Source organism: Lucilia sericata, unplaced genomic scaffold, assembly GCF_015586225.1.
Source record: "Lucilia sericata isolate MDLA Ls3-8-SP2 unplaced genomic scaffold, ASM1558622v1 Contig000088F_arrow, whole genome shotgun sequence".
NCBI classification, from domain to species: domain Eukaryota; kingdom Metazoa; phylum Arthropoda; class Insecta; order Diptera; family Calliphoridae; genus Lucilia; species Lucilia sericata.
In genome coordinates, this window is record NW_023994121.1 from 744,953 (window position 1) to 763,174 (window position 18,222).

Sequence of the window (18,222 nt, forward strand, 5' to 3'; positions counted from 1 at the left end):
GTGATTGATATATAGACGAAACATATTTGTGTCGAATTTTATCAAGATACATTTATTTGACAATTAAATATGTGCGTTTAAGTGATTTCCGGAAGTGCTATGACTAATAATGGACCGATCCGAAAAGATATTTGGTAGAATGATTTGTATGTACACAAAACATATTCAGCTCGAATTATATCACAAAAAACTTTATTTGTCAATGAAATATGTGTGTTTAGGTAATTTTTGGAAGTGGGCCTTACATGGGAGCTATGACCAATTGTGGACCGTTGGTAGTATGATTTCTATTCATGTTATATTTGTATGTACAAAATTTTGTGTGATACCGATATATTTGAGGGAATTATTAACGATAAACTTATATCCGGGAATATAAACCTTTGTATGGGGGATATGGGAAATATTGGATCAATTGTTATGAGTTTGAACATACTTAATCCCTAGCACAAAAAAATAATGTGTGACAAAATTCATGGGAAAAAACGTAATTTTTTTCGAGGTAGTCTGAAATTTGTACTCATAACTTTTTACGTCGTGAACCGATTTTACTGATTTTCAATACCTAACCGGATAATAAGGAATGTTTTGGGTGAATTTCGTGAATTTTTATTGCTTCGTTTTAACGTGAACATGTTTTACACAGGCAGACAGACAGACGGACATAGCTAAATCGACTCAGAATTTTATAAGGATCAAGAATATATATAGTTTGTTGGGTCTCAGATGAATATTTCTTGGTGTTACACACGGATGGTGGTGGAGGGTATAAAAAACTCTATATGATATTGATTGGATGATACGCACATTTTTATGTTCACTTTTAGAATAACTGCTATAACACGAAATTTCTAGGCTAAATAAAAAAAACATGAACCGATTTTCAAGAAATTTGGCAACATACAGTGTTTGAAGAAGAGAATGTTTAATACACCAAATGCGAATAAATACACCTATAGCACTAATTTCGGGCCTGTTGTGATCTTAATGAAATGCAATGACCTTTTTCCGTCCACTTTTTGTTAGATTTATAATGCTAAAGATCATGATATATAATTCTCATAGTATATGAGAATTAATATTTAGTTAAATTTTTAATCAAAAATTTATTTTTATATGACTAACTTTACGGCAGGCGCGGATCCAGCACAAACGTTTGAGGGGGGAACTTTTTTTCGCACGGTATATATTATGGTAGTCACGAGTTTACTTGATTTTGATGACTATACGCAATTTTTGATATGAAAGTCGAGACTTTTTGACGATTTTGTATTAGTTTTCAGTTAACCCATTAGATCCCAACCATCTTAAAATCAATAAATTTAAATTTTTTGTTGCAAAATATATCTTTTTATGGGTTAATTTAAAATAAAATTTAAAACAAAAAATTTTTAAATTTTGGAAATGCGATTTTTGGGCTGTACTCGGATGGGTACAGCGGGACAATATGGGTATAAATACAAATAAATAAAAAAAATTTAAAAGCTATTTTTATTATTTTTTTATATTTTGGTACTTTCCTACATAAAAAACCGAATCAATTAGTATTAAGAATTTTTCCATTAGATTAATTGTGAAATGTATTGAAATTATCTGTGAACTACCGTATTCAGTGCACTTTTTCGACACTTTATTGATATTTGTTCTAAAATAAATTAATTAAAATTCATCATATGGGATGTATTATTCACTGACACTACTGTCATACACTTCCCATTCACCAAAAGTGTTGTCTGGTAGATCCTCCAGTAATTAACTATATTTATCAATTTCTTGGCAATATTTGGAAAAAGAATGGAAAAATCTAAATGTGAACTGATTTTATTATAAAGATAATCAGTAGCACCTACAAGCCTTCTAAAATATTTACCAAAAAGGACATAAACATCCCTAATAGATAATTAAGATATATGAAAAAATAGGCATGGGTATTCCCATTGTACCCAAGCGAGTACACCAATATTTAAGCTTATAAAAATTAACTTAAAAACTAATTTTTAATTATTTTTTTACTAAATCCTAATGGGCTGATCTGTTTACTTTATTTTTCTGTAAAATTTTAATCCATTAAACTCAAAATGAATGAGTTTGACATCAAATTGCAATGAAAGAGGCGAAAAATTGAAAAACTCTGTTGACAAAAAATTATTTAAAATTTACCGTTATATTTTTATGACTTTATAATTCGGTACATTTACTCTTTAGATCCTAAAGTAATGTTCCAAAAATCAAATTTTACAAAAAACTCAGTAATATGGATAATCTAGCATTATAAAACCGGTTGTATTTTTGTACCCAAGCTAGTACAGTGGGAACGAATGGGTTAAAGGCAGGTAAACAGATGCAAGGTATATATAAGCCTCGATCTAGCATCAGCATCGTTGCATCCGAAGTGCATAATGCTGTTGAGAGGATTAAATATAAGTTCTTGTAACGTAAGATACATGTTCTCGGGCGAGACTCTGTATCAGCGTAGAAAAGTTGGAAATTTACCAGATTTAATCCAGAAACCTTGTTGCGAATCGGCTATATGTATCTTACCAATGTTAATTTTAGATTTCAGAGCGTTGGTAGCCGTCTCGCTCCGATGGAGGTTTATTTGGATAACATTAATCAATCATTGTCATCCATTGAGTCTGCCAGCGAGTTAGTGATCACCTCCTCGCTCGTTGCATTAGACTCCTCCGGGTAACCTGAAGTGGCTATTGATGCAGTGCGGTGATGGCACTGCGGTGTCCTTATCAGGAATAGGAAGAGCAGTCTTTTTAATTGACACTTTTCCAATTTTGAACAGCACTGCTGTTCTGTCTTCTGGCGATTGAGTGATTTCCTCCTCGCTTTTAGGATTTGACTCCTCAAAATTACCAGTACTTACTTGGGTACCGTCTTAGATATTTTAGTGTCCTTATCGGGGCCGGTTTTGACAGCCCTTTCAATCGGTGCCTCCCCAATTTTGGAAAGGTCAGCTGCACTTTCTTTTGGTGAGTTAGTGGTAACTTTCTCGCTTTTAGGATTTGACTCCTCAACGTTATCAGTAGTTGCTACTGATGCTGTGGTCTTAGGTTTTTTAGTGTCCTTTTCGAGGCTTGTTGTCCAATAGGCACCTTCCCAATATTGAATATGACAGCTTTAGAGACGAAGTAAGCCCTACCTTTATTCTTGCCAAAGATTTCTGGTCGATACCTATTACAAATAAAGTTCCCTCAAGTTCTTCTTCCTGTAAAAGACGTCCCACTTTTCCACGGCCAGCTCAGCAGTTTGACCACCAAGAATTTCCAGTATATGGACGTTCATTAGCCAGCTTACTGTCCCATTCTTTTATGTAGACAGTGGAAGCTCGCTCTTCTTTTTCAGTTCCAGCTTAGCGCCGTCATAGGGAGGAGGAATACTTTCCACTAAGTTCTTTAGGGTGCTAACACATTGGTGAGATGCCAACCTCATCAACATCACGCCCATACTCTATTGGAATTTTTCCTGTCGGATTACCTGCATCGTAAACTGCATAGCAGAGATCGTTCCGGTGTCTTCTTCTGGCAACTTTGGCGTAAGATGGCGGCTCTTTTCCTTTTCCACTGTCTAGCCTCTTCTTCTTCGCTTTTCGGGGCTTCTTTTGAGATACCCGTACCTTCGAGGCTGATTTCGCAGACGTGGTAGTCTTCGGAATATTTATCTTGGCGTTGTCACCCTTACTCGCAGGATTCTGACTTGAGGTTCCTTTGAGTGAAGTATTGCTTGGCTTGGACTGTGTATTAGAAGACGGGGAGCTCTTTTTCTTCTCAGTTGTCAACTCCTCGGAAGACCTGATCCCCTTTGCCTCTGATATTGTTAGTGAGTCCGATTTTTCCTTTGGAGTGTCGTTGGATTGACTAACTATGATTTCCTGAAGCATATTTTTCAACTTCCTCCTCTGTGATCCAGTTAGTCTTTTCTTAGTAATAGGTAGTTTTGCTATGCTATCACTCACCTGTTTCCAGTAATTAACTATATTTATCAATTTCTTGGCAATATTTGGAAAAAGAATGGAAAAATCTAAATGTGAACTGATTTTATTATAAAGATAATCAGTAGCACCTACAAGCCTTCTAAAATATTTACCAAAAAGGACATAAACATCCCTAATAGATAATTAAGATATATGAAAAAATAGGCATGGGTATTCCCATTGTACCCAAGCGAGTACACCAATATTTAAGCTTATAAAAATTAACTTAAAAACTAATTTTTAATTATTTTTTTACTAAATCCTAATGGGCTGATCTGTTTACTTTATTTTTCTGTAAAATTTTAATCCATTAAACTCAAAATGAATGAGTTTGACATCAAATTGCAATGAAAGAGGCGAAAAATTGAAAAACTCTGTTGACAAAAAATTATTTAAAATTTACCGTTATATTTTTATGACTTTATAATTCGGTACATTTACTCTTTAGATCCTAAAGTAATGTTCCAAAAATCAAATTTTACAAAAAACTCAGTAATATGGATAATCTAGCATTATAAAACCGGTTGTATTTTTGTACCCAAGCTAGTACAGTGGGAACGAATGGGTTAAAGGCAGGTAAACAGATGCAAGGTATATATAAGCCTCGATCTAGCATCAGCATCGTTGCATCCGAAGTGCATAATGCTGTTGAGAGGATTAAATATAAGTTCTTGTAACGTAAGATACATGTTCTCGGGCGAGACTCTGTATCAGCGTAGAAAAGTTGGAAATTTACCAGATTTAATCCAGAAACCTTGTTGCGAATCGGCTATATGTATCTTACCAATGTTAATTTTAGATTTCAGAGCGTTGGTAGCCGTCTCGCTCCGATGGAGGTTTATTTGGATAACATTAATCAATCATTGTCATCCATTGAGTCTGCCAGCGAGTTAGTGATCACCTCCTCGCTCGTTGCATTAGACTCCTCCGGGTAACCTGAAGTGGCTATTGATGCAGTGCGGTGATGGCACTGCGGTGTCCTTATCAGGAATAGGAAGAGCAGTCTTTTTAATTGACACTTTTCCAATTTTGAACAGCACTGCTGTTCTGTCTTCTGGCGATTGAGTGATTTCCTCCTCGCTTTTAGGATTTGACTCCTCAAAATTACCAGTACTTACTTGGGTACCGTCTTAGATATTTTAGTGTCCTTATCGGGGCCGGTTTTGACAGCCCTTTCAATCGGTGCCTCCCCAATTTTGGAAAGGTCAGCTGCACTTTCTTTTGGTGAGTTAGTGGTAACTTTCTCGCTTTTAGGATTTGACTCCTCAACGTTATCAGTAGTTGCTACTGATGCTGTGGTCTTAGGTTTTTTAGTGTCCTTTTCGAGGCTTGTTGTCCAATAGGCACCTTCCCAATATTGAATATGACAGCTTTAGAGACGAAGTAAGCCCTACCTTTATTCTTGCCAAAGATTTCTGGTCGATACCTATTACAAATAAAGTTCCCTCAAGTTCTTCTTCCTGTAAAAGACGTCCCACTTTTCCACGGCCAGCTCAGCAGTTTGACCACCAAGAATTTCCAGTATATGGACGTTCATTAGCCAGCTTACTGTCCCATTCTTTTATGTAGACAGTGGAAGCTCGCTCTTCTTTTTCAGTTCCAGCTTAGCGCCGTCATAGGGAGGAGGAATACTTTCCACTAAGTTCTTTAGGGTGCTAACACATTGGTGAGATGCCAACCTCATCAACATCACGCCCATACTCTATTGGAATTTTTCCTCGGATTACCTGCATCGTAAACTGCATAGCAGAGATCGTTCCGGTGTCTTCTTCTGGCAACTTTGGCGTAAGATGGCGGCTCTTTTCCTTTTCCACTGTCTAGCCTCTCCTTCTTCGCTTTTCGGGGCTTCTTTTGAGATACCCGTACCTTCGAGGCTGATTTCGCAGACGTGGTAGTCTTCGGAATATTTATCTTGGCGTTGTCACCCTTACTCGCAGGATTCTGACTTGAGGTTCCTTTGAGTGAAGTATTGCTTGGCTTGGACTGTGTATTAGAAGACGGGGAGCTCTTTTTCTTCTCAGTTGTCAACTCCTCGGAAGACCTGATCCCCTTTGCCTCTGATATTGTTAGTGAGTCCGATTTTTCCTTTGGAGTGTCGTTGGATTGACTAACTATGATTTCCTGAAGCATATTTTTCAACTTCCTCCTCTGTGATCCAGTTAGTCTTTTCTTAGTAATAGGTAGTTTTGCTATGCTATCACTCACCTGTTTCACCATTTGCTCTACTTCATCCCTTTTGGGATTTGTTATTATCATCTGAGTTTTCTGAGTCGGAGTCCTAATCTTGCAATTAATGTTACTTGTGGTTAATTAAAAATGGCAATGCTATGAACATGGCTTCAACTTTAACTCATTTCTTTCGTTAACTAGATTTTAAATATTTATATTATATAAAGGATTGATTTTTAGGCAATTCAAACATGCCTACATTCTTCTTCAAATTTGAAACATATGTAGTTAGGTGCGTACATTCAAAACTTGGACTAGAAGGGGACAAATACGGATGAAAAGCAAGCAAAATTAGTTTTGAGCGTAAATACTGATTATTGTATATACTTAAAAATAAAAATTTCAATTAAGCATTTTAAAGAGTCAGAAATATACATATGTATATTAGCAAAGTCACGTTGCAGACAAAATTAGACTTGTGTGCTTTATTTTTTTTCTGTTCCAAGGACAAAATATCTTATACTATGACCTTTATTGTCTCGTAAAAATGTATATTTCGAAAGGGAAATGAAAAAATCAAATCAAAGGATAGTAGTTTTGGTACTTTTGTGGTACCTTTTGTATATATTGTTCTAATTGAATCAAATTTAATTTGTAGCTTTATAAGATAACTAGCATACCCTGTGTGCTTCGCTACCCTAACCAAAGTTAAATACAGTTTTTTACGTTCAATATCACGTGAATAAATTCGCATTCAGTAAGAAGCTTGTATCTTTAGTTTCATTCGTTTAGCTTCCACATTATAGAAAATTTCGAAAGTACAATTTGAAAAAAAGTACTATAATATACCTCTTATATATTATCATTTAATCAAAAATTTTATGTTTCTGTGTTCAATATTATATACAATTCCAAAAATATAATTTGATTAATGAAAAAGTACCAAAAGTCCCTTTCCGTAGAAAAGTATCAACGAGTTCCCACTTACAGAATATTACTAGTCAAGACCATGTATGTTAAAATTTATGTTCCTAGGTTGTATATTTTAGGAAATTAAAAACAACCATTTATGAGATAAAAAGTACTAAAAAGTTCCCTCTTAAAGAATCTTATTCAATGAGGACCCTGTATGTTTAATAATCATGTGTTTTGAATTCATATTATAGAACATACAACGAGTATCATTTGAAGAAAGAAAAAGTACCAAAAGTGGAATAAATTCTACCTTAGTGTACTTATAAAAATAGTAAAGTTTTTCCCCTTTTCGCTTAGAAATATACTTTTTGAGAAAAAACTCAAACGATTCAAATATGCATTCATTTGTTCCAGAAAAATTGTGCTTTCAAAAAGTACCAAACAATTTACTCGAATTTGGTCCTATATAGGCCTTAGTACTCGAATTCCAAAATAATATATCAATAGCTTTTTTAGTGTGAGTAAATAAACTACTTTTTGAATAACATTAAATTTCCCGTTTTCCCCCCTTTAGGCATTTTTTCCCCAGTGAAATAGCAAAGATTTTGTTTCAACAAATATTACAGAGTTAGTCCGTAATATAATAGGAATACTTCAATAAATCGAAAAAGTTTTCTTAATGTGCTAAAAAAAAAAGTACCAAAAATACAGTTTTATCTCTTTTACACCCAAAAAGGGCTGAATTTTAAAAAAGTACGAAACAGGTGTCTCCTACTTTTGGGAGATATATTCAAAATATTTACAAAAATTTAATTTTGTTTATTAGTTAAAACGTTATAAAGGGCCAAAAAGTACCTAAATCAACTTTGTTACACATTTTCACCCCTTAAAAGTACGAATTTCAAAAAAGTACCAGACACCCATCTGCTTATTTTAAGAGTAGATACAGGTGCATTTAAAATTTTTCTTGTATCACTAATATTAGGTAAGATAATTAAGAAAACCTGTTTTACCCGTTTTCCCCTTTTTTACCCCTAAATGTAAAAATTTCCAAAAATCCCTTAGTGGATCTAAATAATCAAAAACACATCTACTGTCAAAATTTTATGATTCTAGGTTCAGTCGTTTGGGCTGTGCGATGATGAATGAGTCAGTCAGTAACGCAACTCTTTTATATATATAGAAGACAAGAAAAACATTTGATACAAAATTTCTTCATAAGGAGATCTTCAGAGGAAAATAAAGGGGAAACATCCATATTTTTTATTTCTCTTATTTTTTTGTTGGTCTATTTATTTGTGTGTCAAACACGCTTAAAAGCTTGGTACCCCGTTCACGCTCAAAATCATCATTCAACCCCAATTAAATTCTGAATGACATGATTGGCCATACAAATTTTCAGCTGCGAATTACACAAGCTGTACGTAATTCAGTTTGAATTACGTACGAATTGCGAATGAATGAGTGTCATCTTTAATTTTTATTGGGTATTTATCATAATCAGCTGTTTGTTTTCATCAGTTAGAAAATATATAACTTACAGCTAAATTACAATTGGAACCGCTGTGGACAAACCAAAAAAAAAAAAGATCGAGCGACGAATTAAAATTAGGCTACTGTCGACAGACCACATTTTTGACTTTTATTAGAAAAAATCAAAGCAAAATTAGAATTAGATTTTAAGAAATATAAAAAAAATGGTTAAAAAATGATTAGAATGAAATAAAAGAAACAAAAGGATGTGTTTTCGTATTTTAATTTTTATTATTTTCATTTAATATCTTCAGTTAATAATAGGTCTGTTCGCGTACTCGATAATTTGTAACAATTTGCAACAATTGTTACTGGATTCCGTTCGCGTACTTTTGAAAACTTGCAACGAGAGAGTAAGAGAGCGATAAAAATGACAGTTCGTTGGTAGAGAATTTTTTGATTTTACTGGAAAATTTTTTCCCAGTAAAAAATATCCAACATATGTTCACAACATATGGTTGAAATATGAACACGTAAAAAAACCAAAGACAACGAAAATTTGGTAAATTTTAATTTTTTTGAAAGAAGTATTTAAATAAATAACACACGAATATTACAAAATTATTTGTAATTAGATTTATTATAATTTTATTTATCATAAATTAGTTTTTAAAAGAGTTTGTTTGTTGTGAAAAATCATAACAAATATTGTCAATCTAGTGTTTTTAAAACCACTTAGTTTGTCTTTCTCTTAGCGATTTTGTGTAAAATTTTATTTTACTAATATGTTTGTAACATGAAGTTTTAAAACAATAATATATTTGTAATGATATTACATGTTTTCATTCATTTATAAGAAAAATCATAGTTTCAGTTGTTTGTCTTTTTTTGTGTTTTGTTAGCGATTGAGATTTCAGCAAAAGGGCATTACTAATCTTTGTTTATAAAAAAAACTTGCATTTTTTTTCGCAAATTTGCGTTCGAGTACTTTTTTGGATATTTTTTTGATTGATACTAAATTAAAAATTACTCTCTATCATAAAGTTACTGGATATTTTTTACTGGAAAGTACGCGAACAGACCTAATAACACATGGCAAAAAATGCACATTATAACAACCCTGTTTTTGCAGTTTCGCAAGATTTTTAGCAAAATGTTATGAACATATGACAACGCTACAACATGAAAATAAGATAAATAAGATAAACGTGAGAGGATCGCCAGAGGGCGCAATAAAAATAAAACAGAATCTATCTCAACCACAATATCGCCAACCGGAAGACAATATTATGCTCTCCATACAAAATGTATGAAAACTCATTGTCGACAGCGGTTGTGGTTCCAATTGTAATTAAGCTGTTAATTTGTAAAAATAATGTAACAAACGTATTTTTGTATCATACACAGACACTAATATTCCAAAAAATAACAAAATAATGAATGAAAAAAAAAAAACAATGAATTGTCAAAACGAATTACGAATGTGTCGTAGAAACGTGTTAATTGGCTATCATCATTCAGAGGCTGAATTAAGTAATTTAACTGCTCGTATGAACTTGGTATAACTATAATTTTATGAAATCACTTAAACCCCTTGGCAACGCCCGGAGTTAAGTTGAGAAAATCCAAAAAATTAACTTGGTATAACTATAATTTCATGAAACTACTTAAGTTGAGAAAATCAAAAAAATTTCTAAATTTATATTTACTTACTAAAAGCGTTTGATGTTTATCCCATGATCTGTCTGGTTCAGGTGTTTTAGATTCATAAATACATTGAAATAGAAGAGCTGTATCGTGTAATATTGCCATTGCGTCTTTATGGCAAGAATATATTTCATTAGCTTTGGGTGGCACTTTGGATCTAATGTCGCTTCTTTTGTTAATGTTTAACGAGCAAAGGTTAACATTTCTTATATCTATAAAATATGTATCTCTACTTATACTTTCAGGACAATTCTCCGAATTCTCCTGTGTGTTACATATAGTTATTTTGCCCAAGTTAGCAACCAAAACCTCTGCACTTTTACATGATCGCGGCAAAACTAATACTGGTGTACTAAGTATAATATCAAGCCTGAAAAAAAAACATTTTAAATTTGTTTAAATATAGTTATTAAAACTTTAAAATGTAAATATTTAAATGTGCACCTAATTAAGCGATTAGGAATATTGTATTATTGTTCTTTTTTCAATTATTTTTGTCATGTAAAATAATAATGTATAAATTCAAAGTAAACCAAAGTTCAGATCTGTAAAACACAGTAATATTTTTCCAAAGTCCGATATTAAATAAATTCCTTTTTGCACGTTTTGGCATACTTTCTACCAATTTTTCATTACTTTATTTGGAATACTCTCCCACTCGCGCTAAACCCGCAGCCAAAGATCACCTAATTGTTTGGGATTAATCGGTATTGACCCAACCGTCACTTCATGTTTTACCTCAAAACATCAATGTTAATACCGATTAAATACCGTTTAAAATTGTATACTGGTATTGATACCGATACCGAAATAAATTTTTCGGTATAAATACCGCTGTTCAAATACTGTTTACCTTTACACTGGTACAGTACCGTTATCATAAGGTATCTTTACCGCTTCAATACCGATATCTTGCCTCTATTTGCATTAAAGTTAACATTATTAGGGGGACGGAAATAACGATTTATGTTGATAGTCAGACAGCTTAATCATAATCCCCAAATGAATGGCACTTTTCGGAAATTCAGAAGGTGCACTCATAAATTCATTATTTCTGGTAAATTTCGGTATTAATAATTTCAATTACTTTTCCAAATTTTGTGGGAATAGTTTTATTGTAGGACCCTACAGACCTTGTTATAATGATTTGATGATGGTACTACAAGACTCGGTACTACGTTTTTCACGTGTTCTTTGTATAGCCATCCCAGTATAAGCGCTCTTGCATGATTTTCAGTTGTGCTTTGGGTAGACTTCCTGCTAAATTGGAGTTTTTATCTACATAACCAGGATGATGAGTCTACAAAGTTGGGATGATAAGCGGGTTCAACGCGAGTTGAAGAGTTTCCAACATAAAACTTTGGAAAAAATATTAAAAATGCTACCATTCCCTAAAGATTTCGTGGCATGTAAAAATTTGATACTAGCTACTCTGTGTGTTTTTTATTTAATACAAATAAATAAATAAAAAACTTTACGATTTTTTATATTTATTTTTTTGGGAAAACCCGCTCCCATTTTTATAATCGGCAAGTGATTCACATGTATGTATATGCACATTAGGATACCCTAGTGGACCTCTTTTTTGGAGGAATACCTCTAAAGCGATGCGTTTTAATTTACTAAATACGAGAAAAATAAAAAACTATTTTTCGAAAAGGGGTTCAGTTCCCTTCTTGCGATTGAAAATCTTGATCTCAGTACAATATGTTCAAAAAAATTTTTGCAATCTTTTCGAATTGGGAGTCAAAAATTCCATAATTTAGAGCGTATCGTGGGAAAACAATTAAAATTTTTATTAGTGTATTTCTGGTCCGCAAAAAGACTTTTATTGTATTATAAGGGGCATATAAATTAAAAAAAAAAAAATTCTAAAAAATTCTGAAATGAACTAAACCAAATGCCAAACTATTTTTTAAATATTTCTTGTATGAGCTAAAAATTGCGCCAATTTTGACACCCATTTCGATAAAAAGCGTGGACCAAAAATACCCTAAAAAAATATTAAATTATTTTTCCTATTATTTCCTCAAAATGATTTTTATTGTATTATAATTAGCATATAAATTTTAAAAAATTCTAAAAAAAATTATGAAATGGACTAAATTAAATCCCAAACTATTTTTTAAATATGTTTCTGTATGAGCTAAAAATTACGACAATTTTGACACCCAATTCGGTAAAAAGCGAAAACAATATGCCTCTCCAATCCACTAAAATTATTTTGTGGTCCAAAAATATTCTACAAAAATTTTCAAATTATTTTTCCCGTAATTACGGAATTTTTGAGACCCATTTCGAAAAAAAAAATGCAAAATATTTTATTTTTAAAAAATTATACTGAGGTCAGGATTTTCAATCGCTGGCAGAGAACTGAGGACCATTCCAAAAAAAATATTTTTTATTTTTCTCGTGTTCAGCACATTAATACGCATCGATTGAGTGGTATTCTTACATAAAATTCTTAAAAAGGCTGTTCCTCAGGACACTCTAATGTACATATGTATAATGGAAGTATTTGTACAATATTTTAAAACAATCATAATTTATTTTCGGAATAATGAGTTACCATGTCCGCTAAAATTACGACAAATCGAGTGTCATATTAATTACTAAATTCGTCAATACAATTAATTTTGTAATTAAAAAGGCAATAACAACTGATTTTGTAAATACAAAAAATATTAATGTTACTTAAACACTTAACAAATAATTCCAACAATGAATTTGTCAGATTGAATAAAAAATTTTTTAACAATCAACAGTTATGTTATAGCAAAATGTTAAAAAATTTTGACACGCATCAATTAAAAATCTATACATTATTTACTTTTCAATGTCGAAATAAAGAGGACATAGACGCCAAAGTAGAAATTCTCACAAGTGCCTTGGTTGAATCGTTCGAGGACAGCTGCCCTCTGCGAGAGCATAGATCTGCCCAGGAGAAACCCTGGGTAACCGGGCAGATCCGGAACCTTGGTAAGACTCTTCGCAAACTATTTAACCGGGCACGGCGTAAAAATACCGCATTCTACTGGGATGCGTATCATAGTAAACTTGGTGAATATAAGAAAATTGTTCGTAAAGCCAAACGAGACTCCTGGAAACTTCTCTGTGAACAGGTAGACATATCGAAGATAAGAAAATTTCTATCCAAAACTCATGTCCAACCGGAATCTATGGTCGAGGACACGGGCAGGAGGCTGGAGGAGACAATGAAACTCCTAACGGACTCTCATTTCCCACCCGGTGTATCGAATAATATAGACGAACCGATATGGGAGGAAGGGGAGGCTACTACGGAAATTGTAATTACATCTGATATGGTTAAAGGGGCAATCAAGAGCTTCGATCCCTATAAAGCTTCAAATGCCACCCGGCCTTTTCCCAGTACTCTTACAGATGGAGGCGGGACTGGTTTCCGTACATCTGTCTCAGATATTCACTGCATGCTTGAAATTCACATATACCCCCATTAAATGGCAGGATGCAAGGGTAATATTTATACCTAAACCAGGGAAACCTAGCTATGCGACACCTAAGTCTTACCGACCTATAAGTCTTACGTCCTTCCTACTTAAAACCTTGGAACGGATAGTCGATAGTATGGTTAAAAGCAGTATACACGACAAAGAAATAAAATTTAAGCAGCATGCTTATGTAAAGGGACGATTAGTGGAAATCGCTTTAAGCGAAGTTGTTCACTACATAGGTGAATCCTTCGATAGCAAACTATATACACTGGCGGTATGAATTGACATCGAAGGCGCTTTCAATAACGTGCACACTAATACTCCTATACAATTCCTAGACTAGTGTAATGTTAACCGGGTGCTCCATAACTGGATCAACTACATGCTAAGCAAAGCTTGGAAAATATGAATTCTGTTTGGAATTAATTCCCTTATATTTTTAATTCCTTGGCTTCATATTCCATTGAATTAATTCCTAAGAGAATTCATTCTTTATAGGATTGAATTCAATTGAATGAACATTCATATTTGTTTAATTCCTTCTATTACAAATTGAATGAAAGAAAAAATGTAATTAAATTTTTAATATACAGAATGCTTTTGAATTATAAAACAACACTTTCATTCAATCTATTTGAAATTTGAAAATTTTTTAAATTCAATTTGTAATAGATTGAATTCAAACAAAATTTATATCATTCAGAGGGAATTTAAAAATCAATAGGAATTGTTGAAATTTGTTTTAATTCAATTTGTAACAGATTGAATGCAAACAAAATTAATTCATTCAGAAGGAATTTAACAGTCTATAGAAATTAATTCATTAGAGAATTAATTCAACTACATCGAAAGCTTTAAGAATTAATTCTAGGAATTAAATCAAAAGGATGAGTTTGAAGAACTGTTAATTCTTTAAAATATAACTCAATTTAAAAAAAAAAAAAAGAATTAGGGAATGAATTCTTTTAGAGCTTTGATGCTAAGGAACAGATGGATAAACTGCGAGATGTACGATATTACTATTAGGAAAAAGGTATTTCGCGGTATATCACAGGGTGGCATTTTGTCACCTTAACTCTGGGTTTCCACGATTAATAGCCTCCTAAGGACCCTAAATGAGAAAGCACTTAGACCTGTCTGATATGCAGACGATGTCGTAATACTTTTAAAGAGAAAGGATTCAAATTACTTGTGTAGAAACGTTGCTAGATATTCCACCCATTGAAACATATTTAAGATATGAGGCGGCGCTTACAGCCGAACGTCTCTTTACTTTAGGCGAAAACTAGAGCAAATACCAGTAGGAATCCGTTGTTATACGGATCTATATTGAAGACCCAGAAACAGAAATATACTACCGTTTACCTAATCATAACACAATATTCCAGCAGAAGTCCGAGCAATAACGGAATGTTTAAATTGGATTAGAATAAATATGGCACCCATGGATTTAATATATTCACCGACAACCAGAAGGTAATTAGGGCAATATCAAGCGATAGAATTAAATCTAAGACCGTATTGGATTGTAAGAAAGCTTTAACTGAATGCTCTCCCAGAGGTAAGGTTTACATCATATGTGTATCAGGCCACTCGGGAGTAGTCGGCAACGAAAGGGCGTATGTAATAGCTTTAAAGGTAAGGGAGCTCGAGGTAGTTAACCTGACGAACGCAAAACCAGTCGACGCAACAAAAGCTGAATTTAAAATATAGGTGAGAGAATCCCATAAGGCCTCTTGGAATAATGACACGGTGGGTACAATCACAAAGATCGTATGGGGTGATCTGATGACCTGATGAGAACAAGACGAGAAATCTCATCAAAATGAGCAAGTCTGATGTTAGTATGATGGTACGTATTCTGAGTGGACACACAGGATTACGAGCACATCTATACAAAGTTGGCCGTGCGGATTCAGACGAATGTAGAGCATGTGGAGAGGACAGTGAAACTCTGGAGCACTTACTTTGCCACTGTCAAGCATTCGTCGAAGTTAGATCCAAGTATCTTGGAAGTGATGTTATTCCAGAAATAACATTCCTAACTAACACTGATTGGAAAATTCTTAGGAATTACGTCCAGGAAACTGAGTTTCTGAACATTGAAAAATAATATATTCAGTGAAAATTTTTTTATTTTTTTAATTTTATTTTAATGAAAAGGAGCGCACAACAGGCCCGATAGTGGCCTAGGTGTATTTCTTCGGATTTGATGTACTATACATCCGCCTTAAAAAGCTAATAAAACCTCTTTTCACTACTTCTTCACTAGCATTTTAAGTCATTATTTTAACACGGTGATGTCATTGGAGGCAAGTACTTCTACGCTCGCTTACAAATAGGGAGTTAAAGAGGTACTTGCAATTTCTCTTACAAATAAGTTGTTAAGTAAGTTGTTTTATTTTTTAATAATAAAAAGAGCCAGCTAGAATACGAACCAGCGACTTCGGTTTGTTAGTCAAATGTTCTACTCACTGCACCACTGCTTAGCTATTTTATTGCGCTAGAATACGAACCAGCGGTTTGTTAGTCAAATGTTCTACTCATTGAACCACTGCTTAGCTATTTTATTGCGCGTCAAATAATGGTTTTCACATACATTTTTTTTTTGTAAAACACAATTCTTAACACGCAATTAAATAAAATGGGCAAACAAAATGACAAAGCCGAAAATAAAGTACTTCTATATCAGATTATAAGAAAGTCATTACGAGAGTACTTCTAAGTAAGTAAGTAAGTGGTTATGAATGTACAACCCGTTACCTAGTTTTTGCTGGGATAATGTTACTATTAAATAATATCACTGACCACTACCGAATGAAAAAAGCATAAACTATGGTTTTATTTTTTTTAAATAATTACATATATTTTACAATAGTTTTGGCCATTGTTTTAGGAAAAATGATTAATATTATTAATTATAACGAAATAAATAACAATAATTACACATTAGAGATACCAATCCCGAAAAATCCGGAATTTTCGGGATTGGTATCCCTGAATCCCGGGATTTGCCAAAATAAATTCCTAGATTATTTCGGGATTAAGATATCCCAAAACCCGAGATATTTCAAAATGAATTCAGGGAGTTGTTTCAAAAAATGTTTTTAATTTCTTTTTTGAGTCATAATTTTTATTAGCTTGAAAATTACGATCTCACTTTATTTTCGACTTATGCAAAACAAAATTCAGCACAGCTAATTTTATACATATTTGTACAAATTTTCAATACAATTAATTTTTTATTTATAAAGGAAGCAACAACCGATTTTGTGAATACAAGAATTTATTTTGTTGTTGAAACTTTTATTGGCCTTCGGTAGGTTAGTGTTTAGTCTGGTAGACAAGAGGTGGTGAGTTCGATTCCCACCAGAGACCTAGGTGTATTTGTTCAGATTTGATGTATGTATATTAGAGTGATTCAAGCTTGTATGAAGGCAAAAAATGTTTGTCTGACAGGCTGTACACCACCCCCCCCCCCCCCCTCTAGAAATGTTCTATGGATTGTAAAACTATGTCATACAAAAAATTAGGCTGATAGCTCGTTAACAAGTGCATTTGCAATGGGAAAATATACATTTTTTTCAGTTTTTGCATAAATATGGCCATTTAGTAATAAATTTTGAACTTTATTGTAAAGGAATCGTAATGTGCACAGAGTAAGCATTTCGGAAAGATATAAAACACAAAAATTGCTTGAAAACTTTAAAAGTTATAACAAATTCCCCAGGCCATTAACGTGTCTCACAGCACACAGTGGTATAGGAAAAAAAAAAAGAGGGAAATAATTCGGTAACTTCTAAACGGTTAATCCGATTTTAATGAAATTTGGTATGCACAAAGAGGAGGTGTTGTCGAGTTTAGATTTTGAATTTGGACCTTATAGGCCAACCAGGGGCCCGGCGAGGGGTCCTCAAATTAGGACACCTCGGCTATGTTAAATTTTTAAAACGATCCTATTTCTTCATTTGAGTTCCGATTTAAAAATATATAGAATATATAGAATCTCCTCATCGAGCACTATAAAAAATGTCGTCGTCGAGCACTATAAAAATTATCTCTTATAGTTTAGGAGATATTCGCATTTGAAAATTAAAATTTTAAAATTTTTACCGTGCTTACTTTAGTTTTTTGATAATAGCGGGTCCAGATATTCCCGATTTTCGCCATTTTTTTTATTCGCTTAACAACAAGTTTATATATCAAGCAGTGAAATAATTATGTAAAAATCATGACTGAGTCCAAAGTTATAGGCATTTTAATTTAAAAATTTAAAAAAAGGCGATTTTTTGTCATTTTTTTGAGAAAAAAGTATCTTTTTCTTTTTAAGTTATCTAAAACGTTTCTAAGAAGATGTATATAGAATTTATACTTTTTGGAAAGCTGACTTTACATAAAATACGATAAATGAAACAAAACCTAAAAATTTTTGATACCGAGGGGACCAGGTCCATCCAAAAAAACCCTATTTTTTATGGAAAATTCAATTTTGAGAAAAAATTC

At 33.0% G+C, this 18,222-nt stretch overlaps 1 protein-coding gene across 1 annotated transcript in view; it reads right to left on the minus strand.

The window, feature by feature from the left end:
* The window catches only part of LOC119599795 (vacuolar protein sorting-associated protein 13D), a 487,269-nt gene extending 476,653 nt beyond the window's left edge, over positions 1-10,616 (minus strand). The window contains exon 1 of the mRNA XM_037949667.1: positions 10,253-10,616. Within this exon, the coding sequence (XP_037805595.1) occupies positions 10,253-10,351 (99 nt within the window). The 5' untranslated portion in view covers positions 10,352-10,616. The remainder of the gene's footprint in view (positions 1-10,252) is intronic.
* Positions 10,617-18,222: the final 7,606 nt, after the last annotated feature.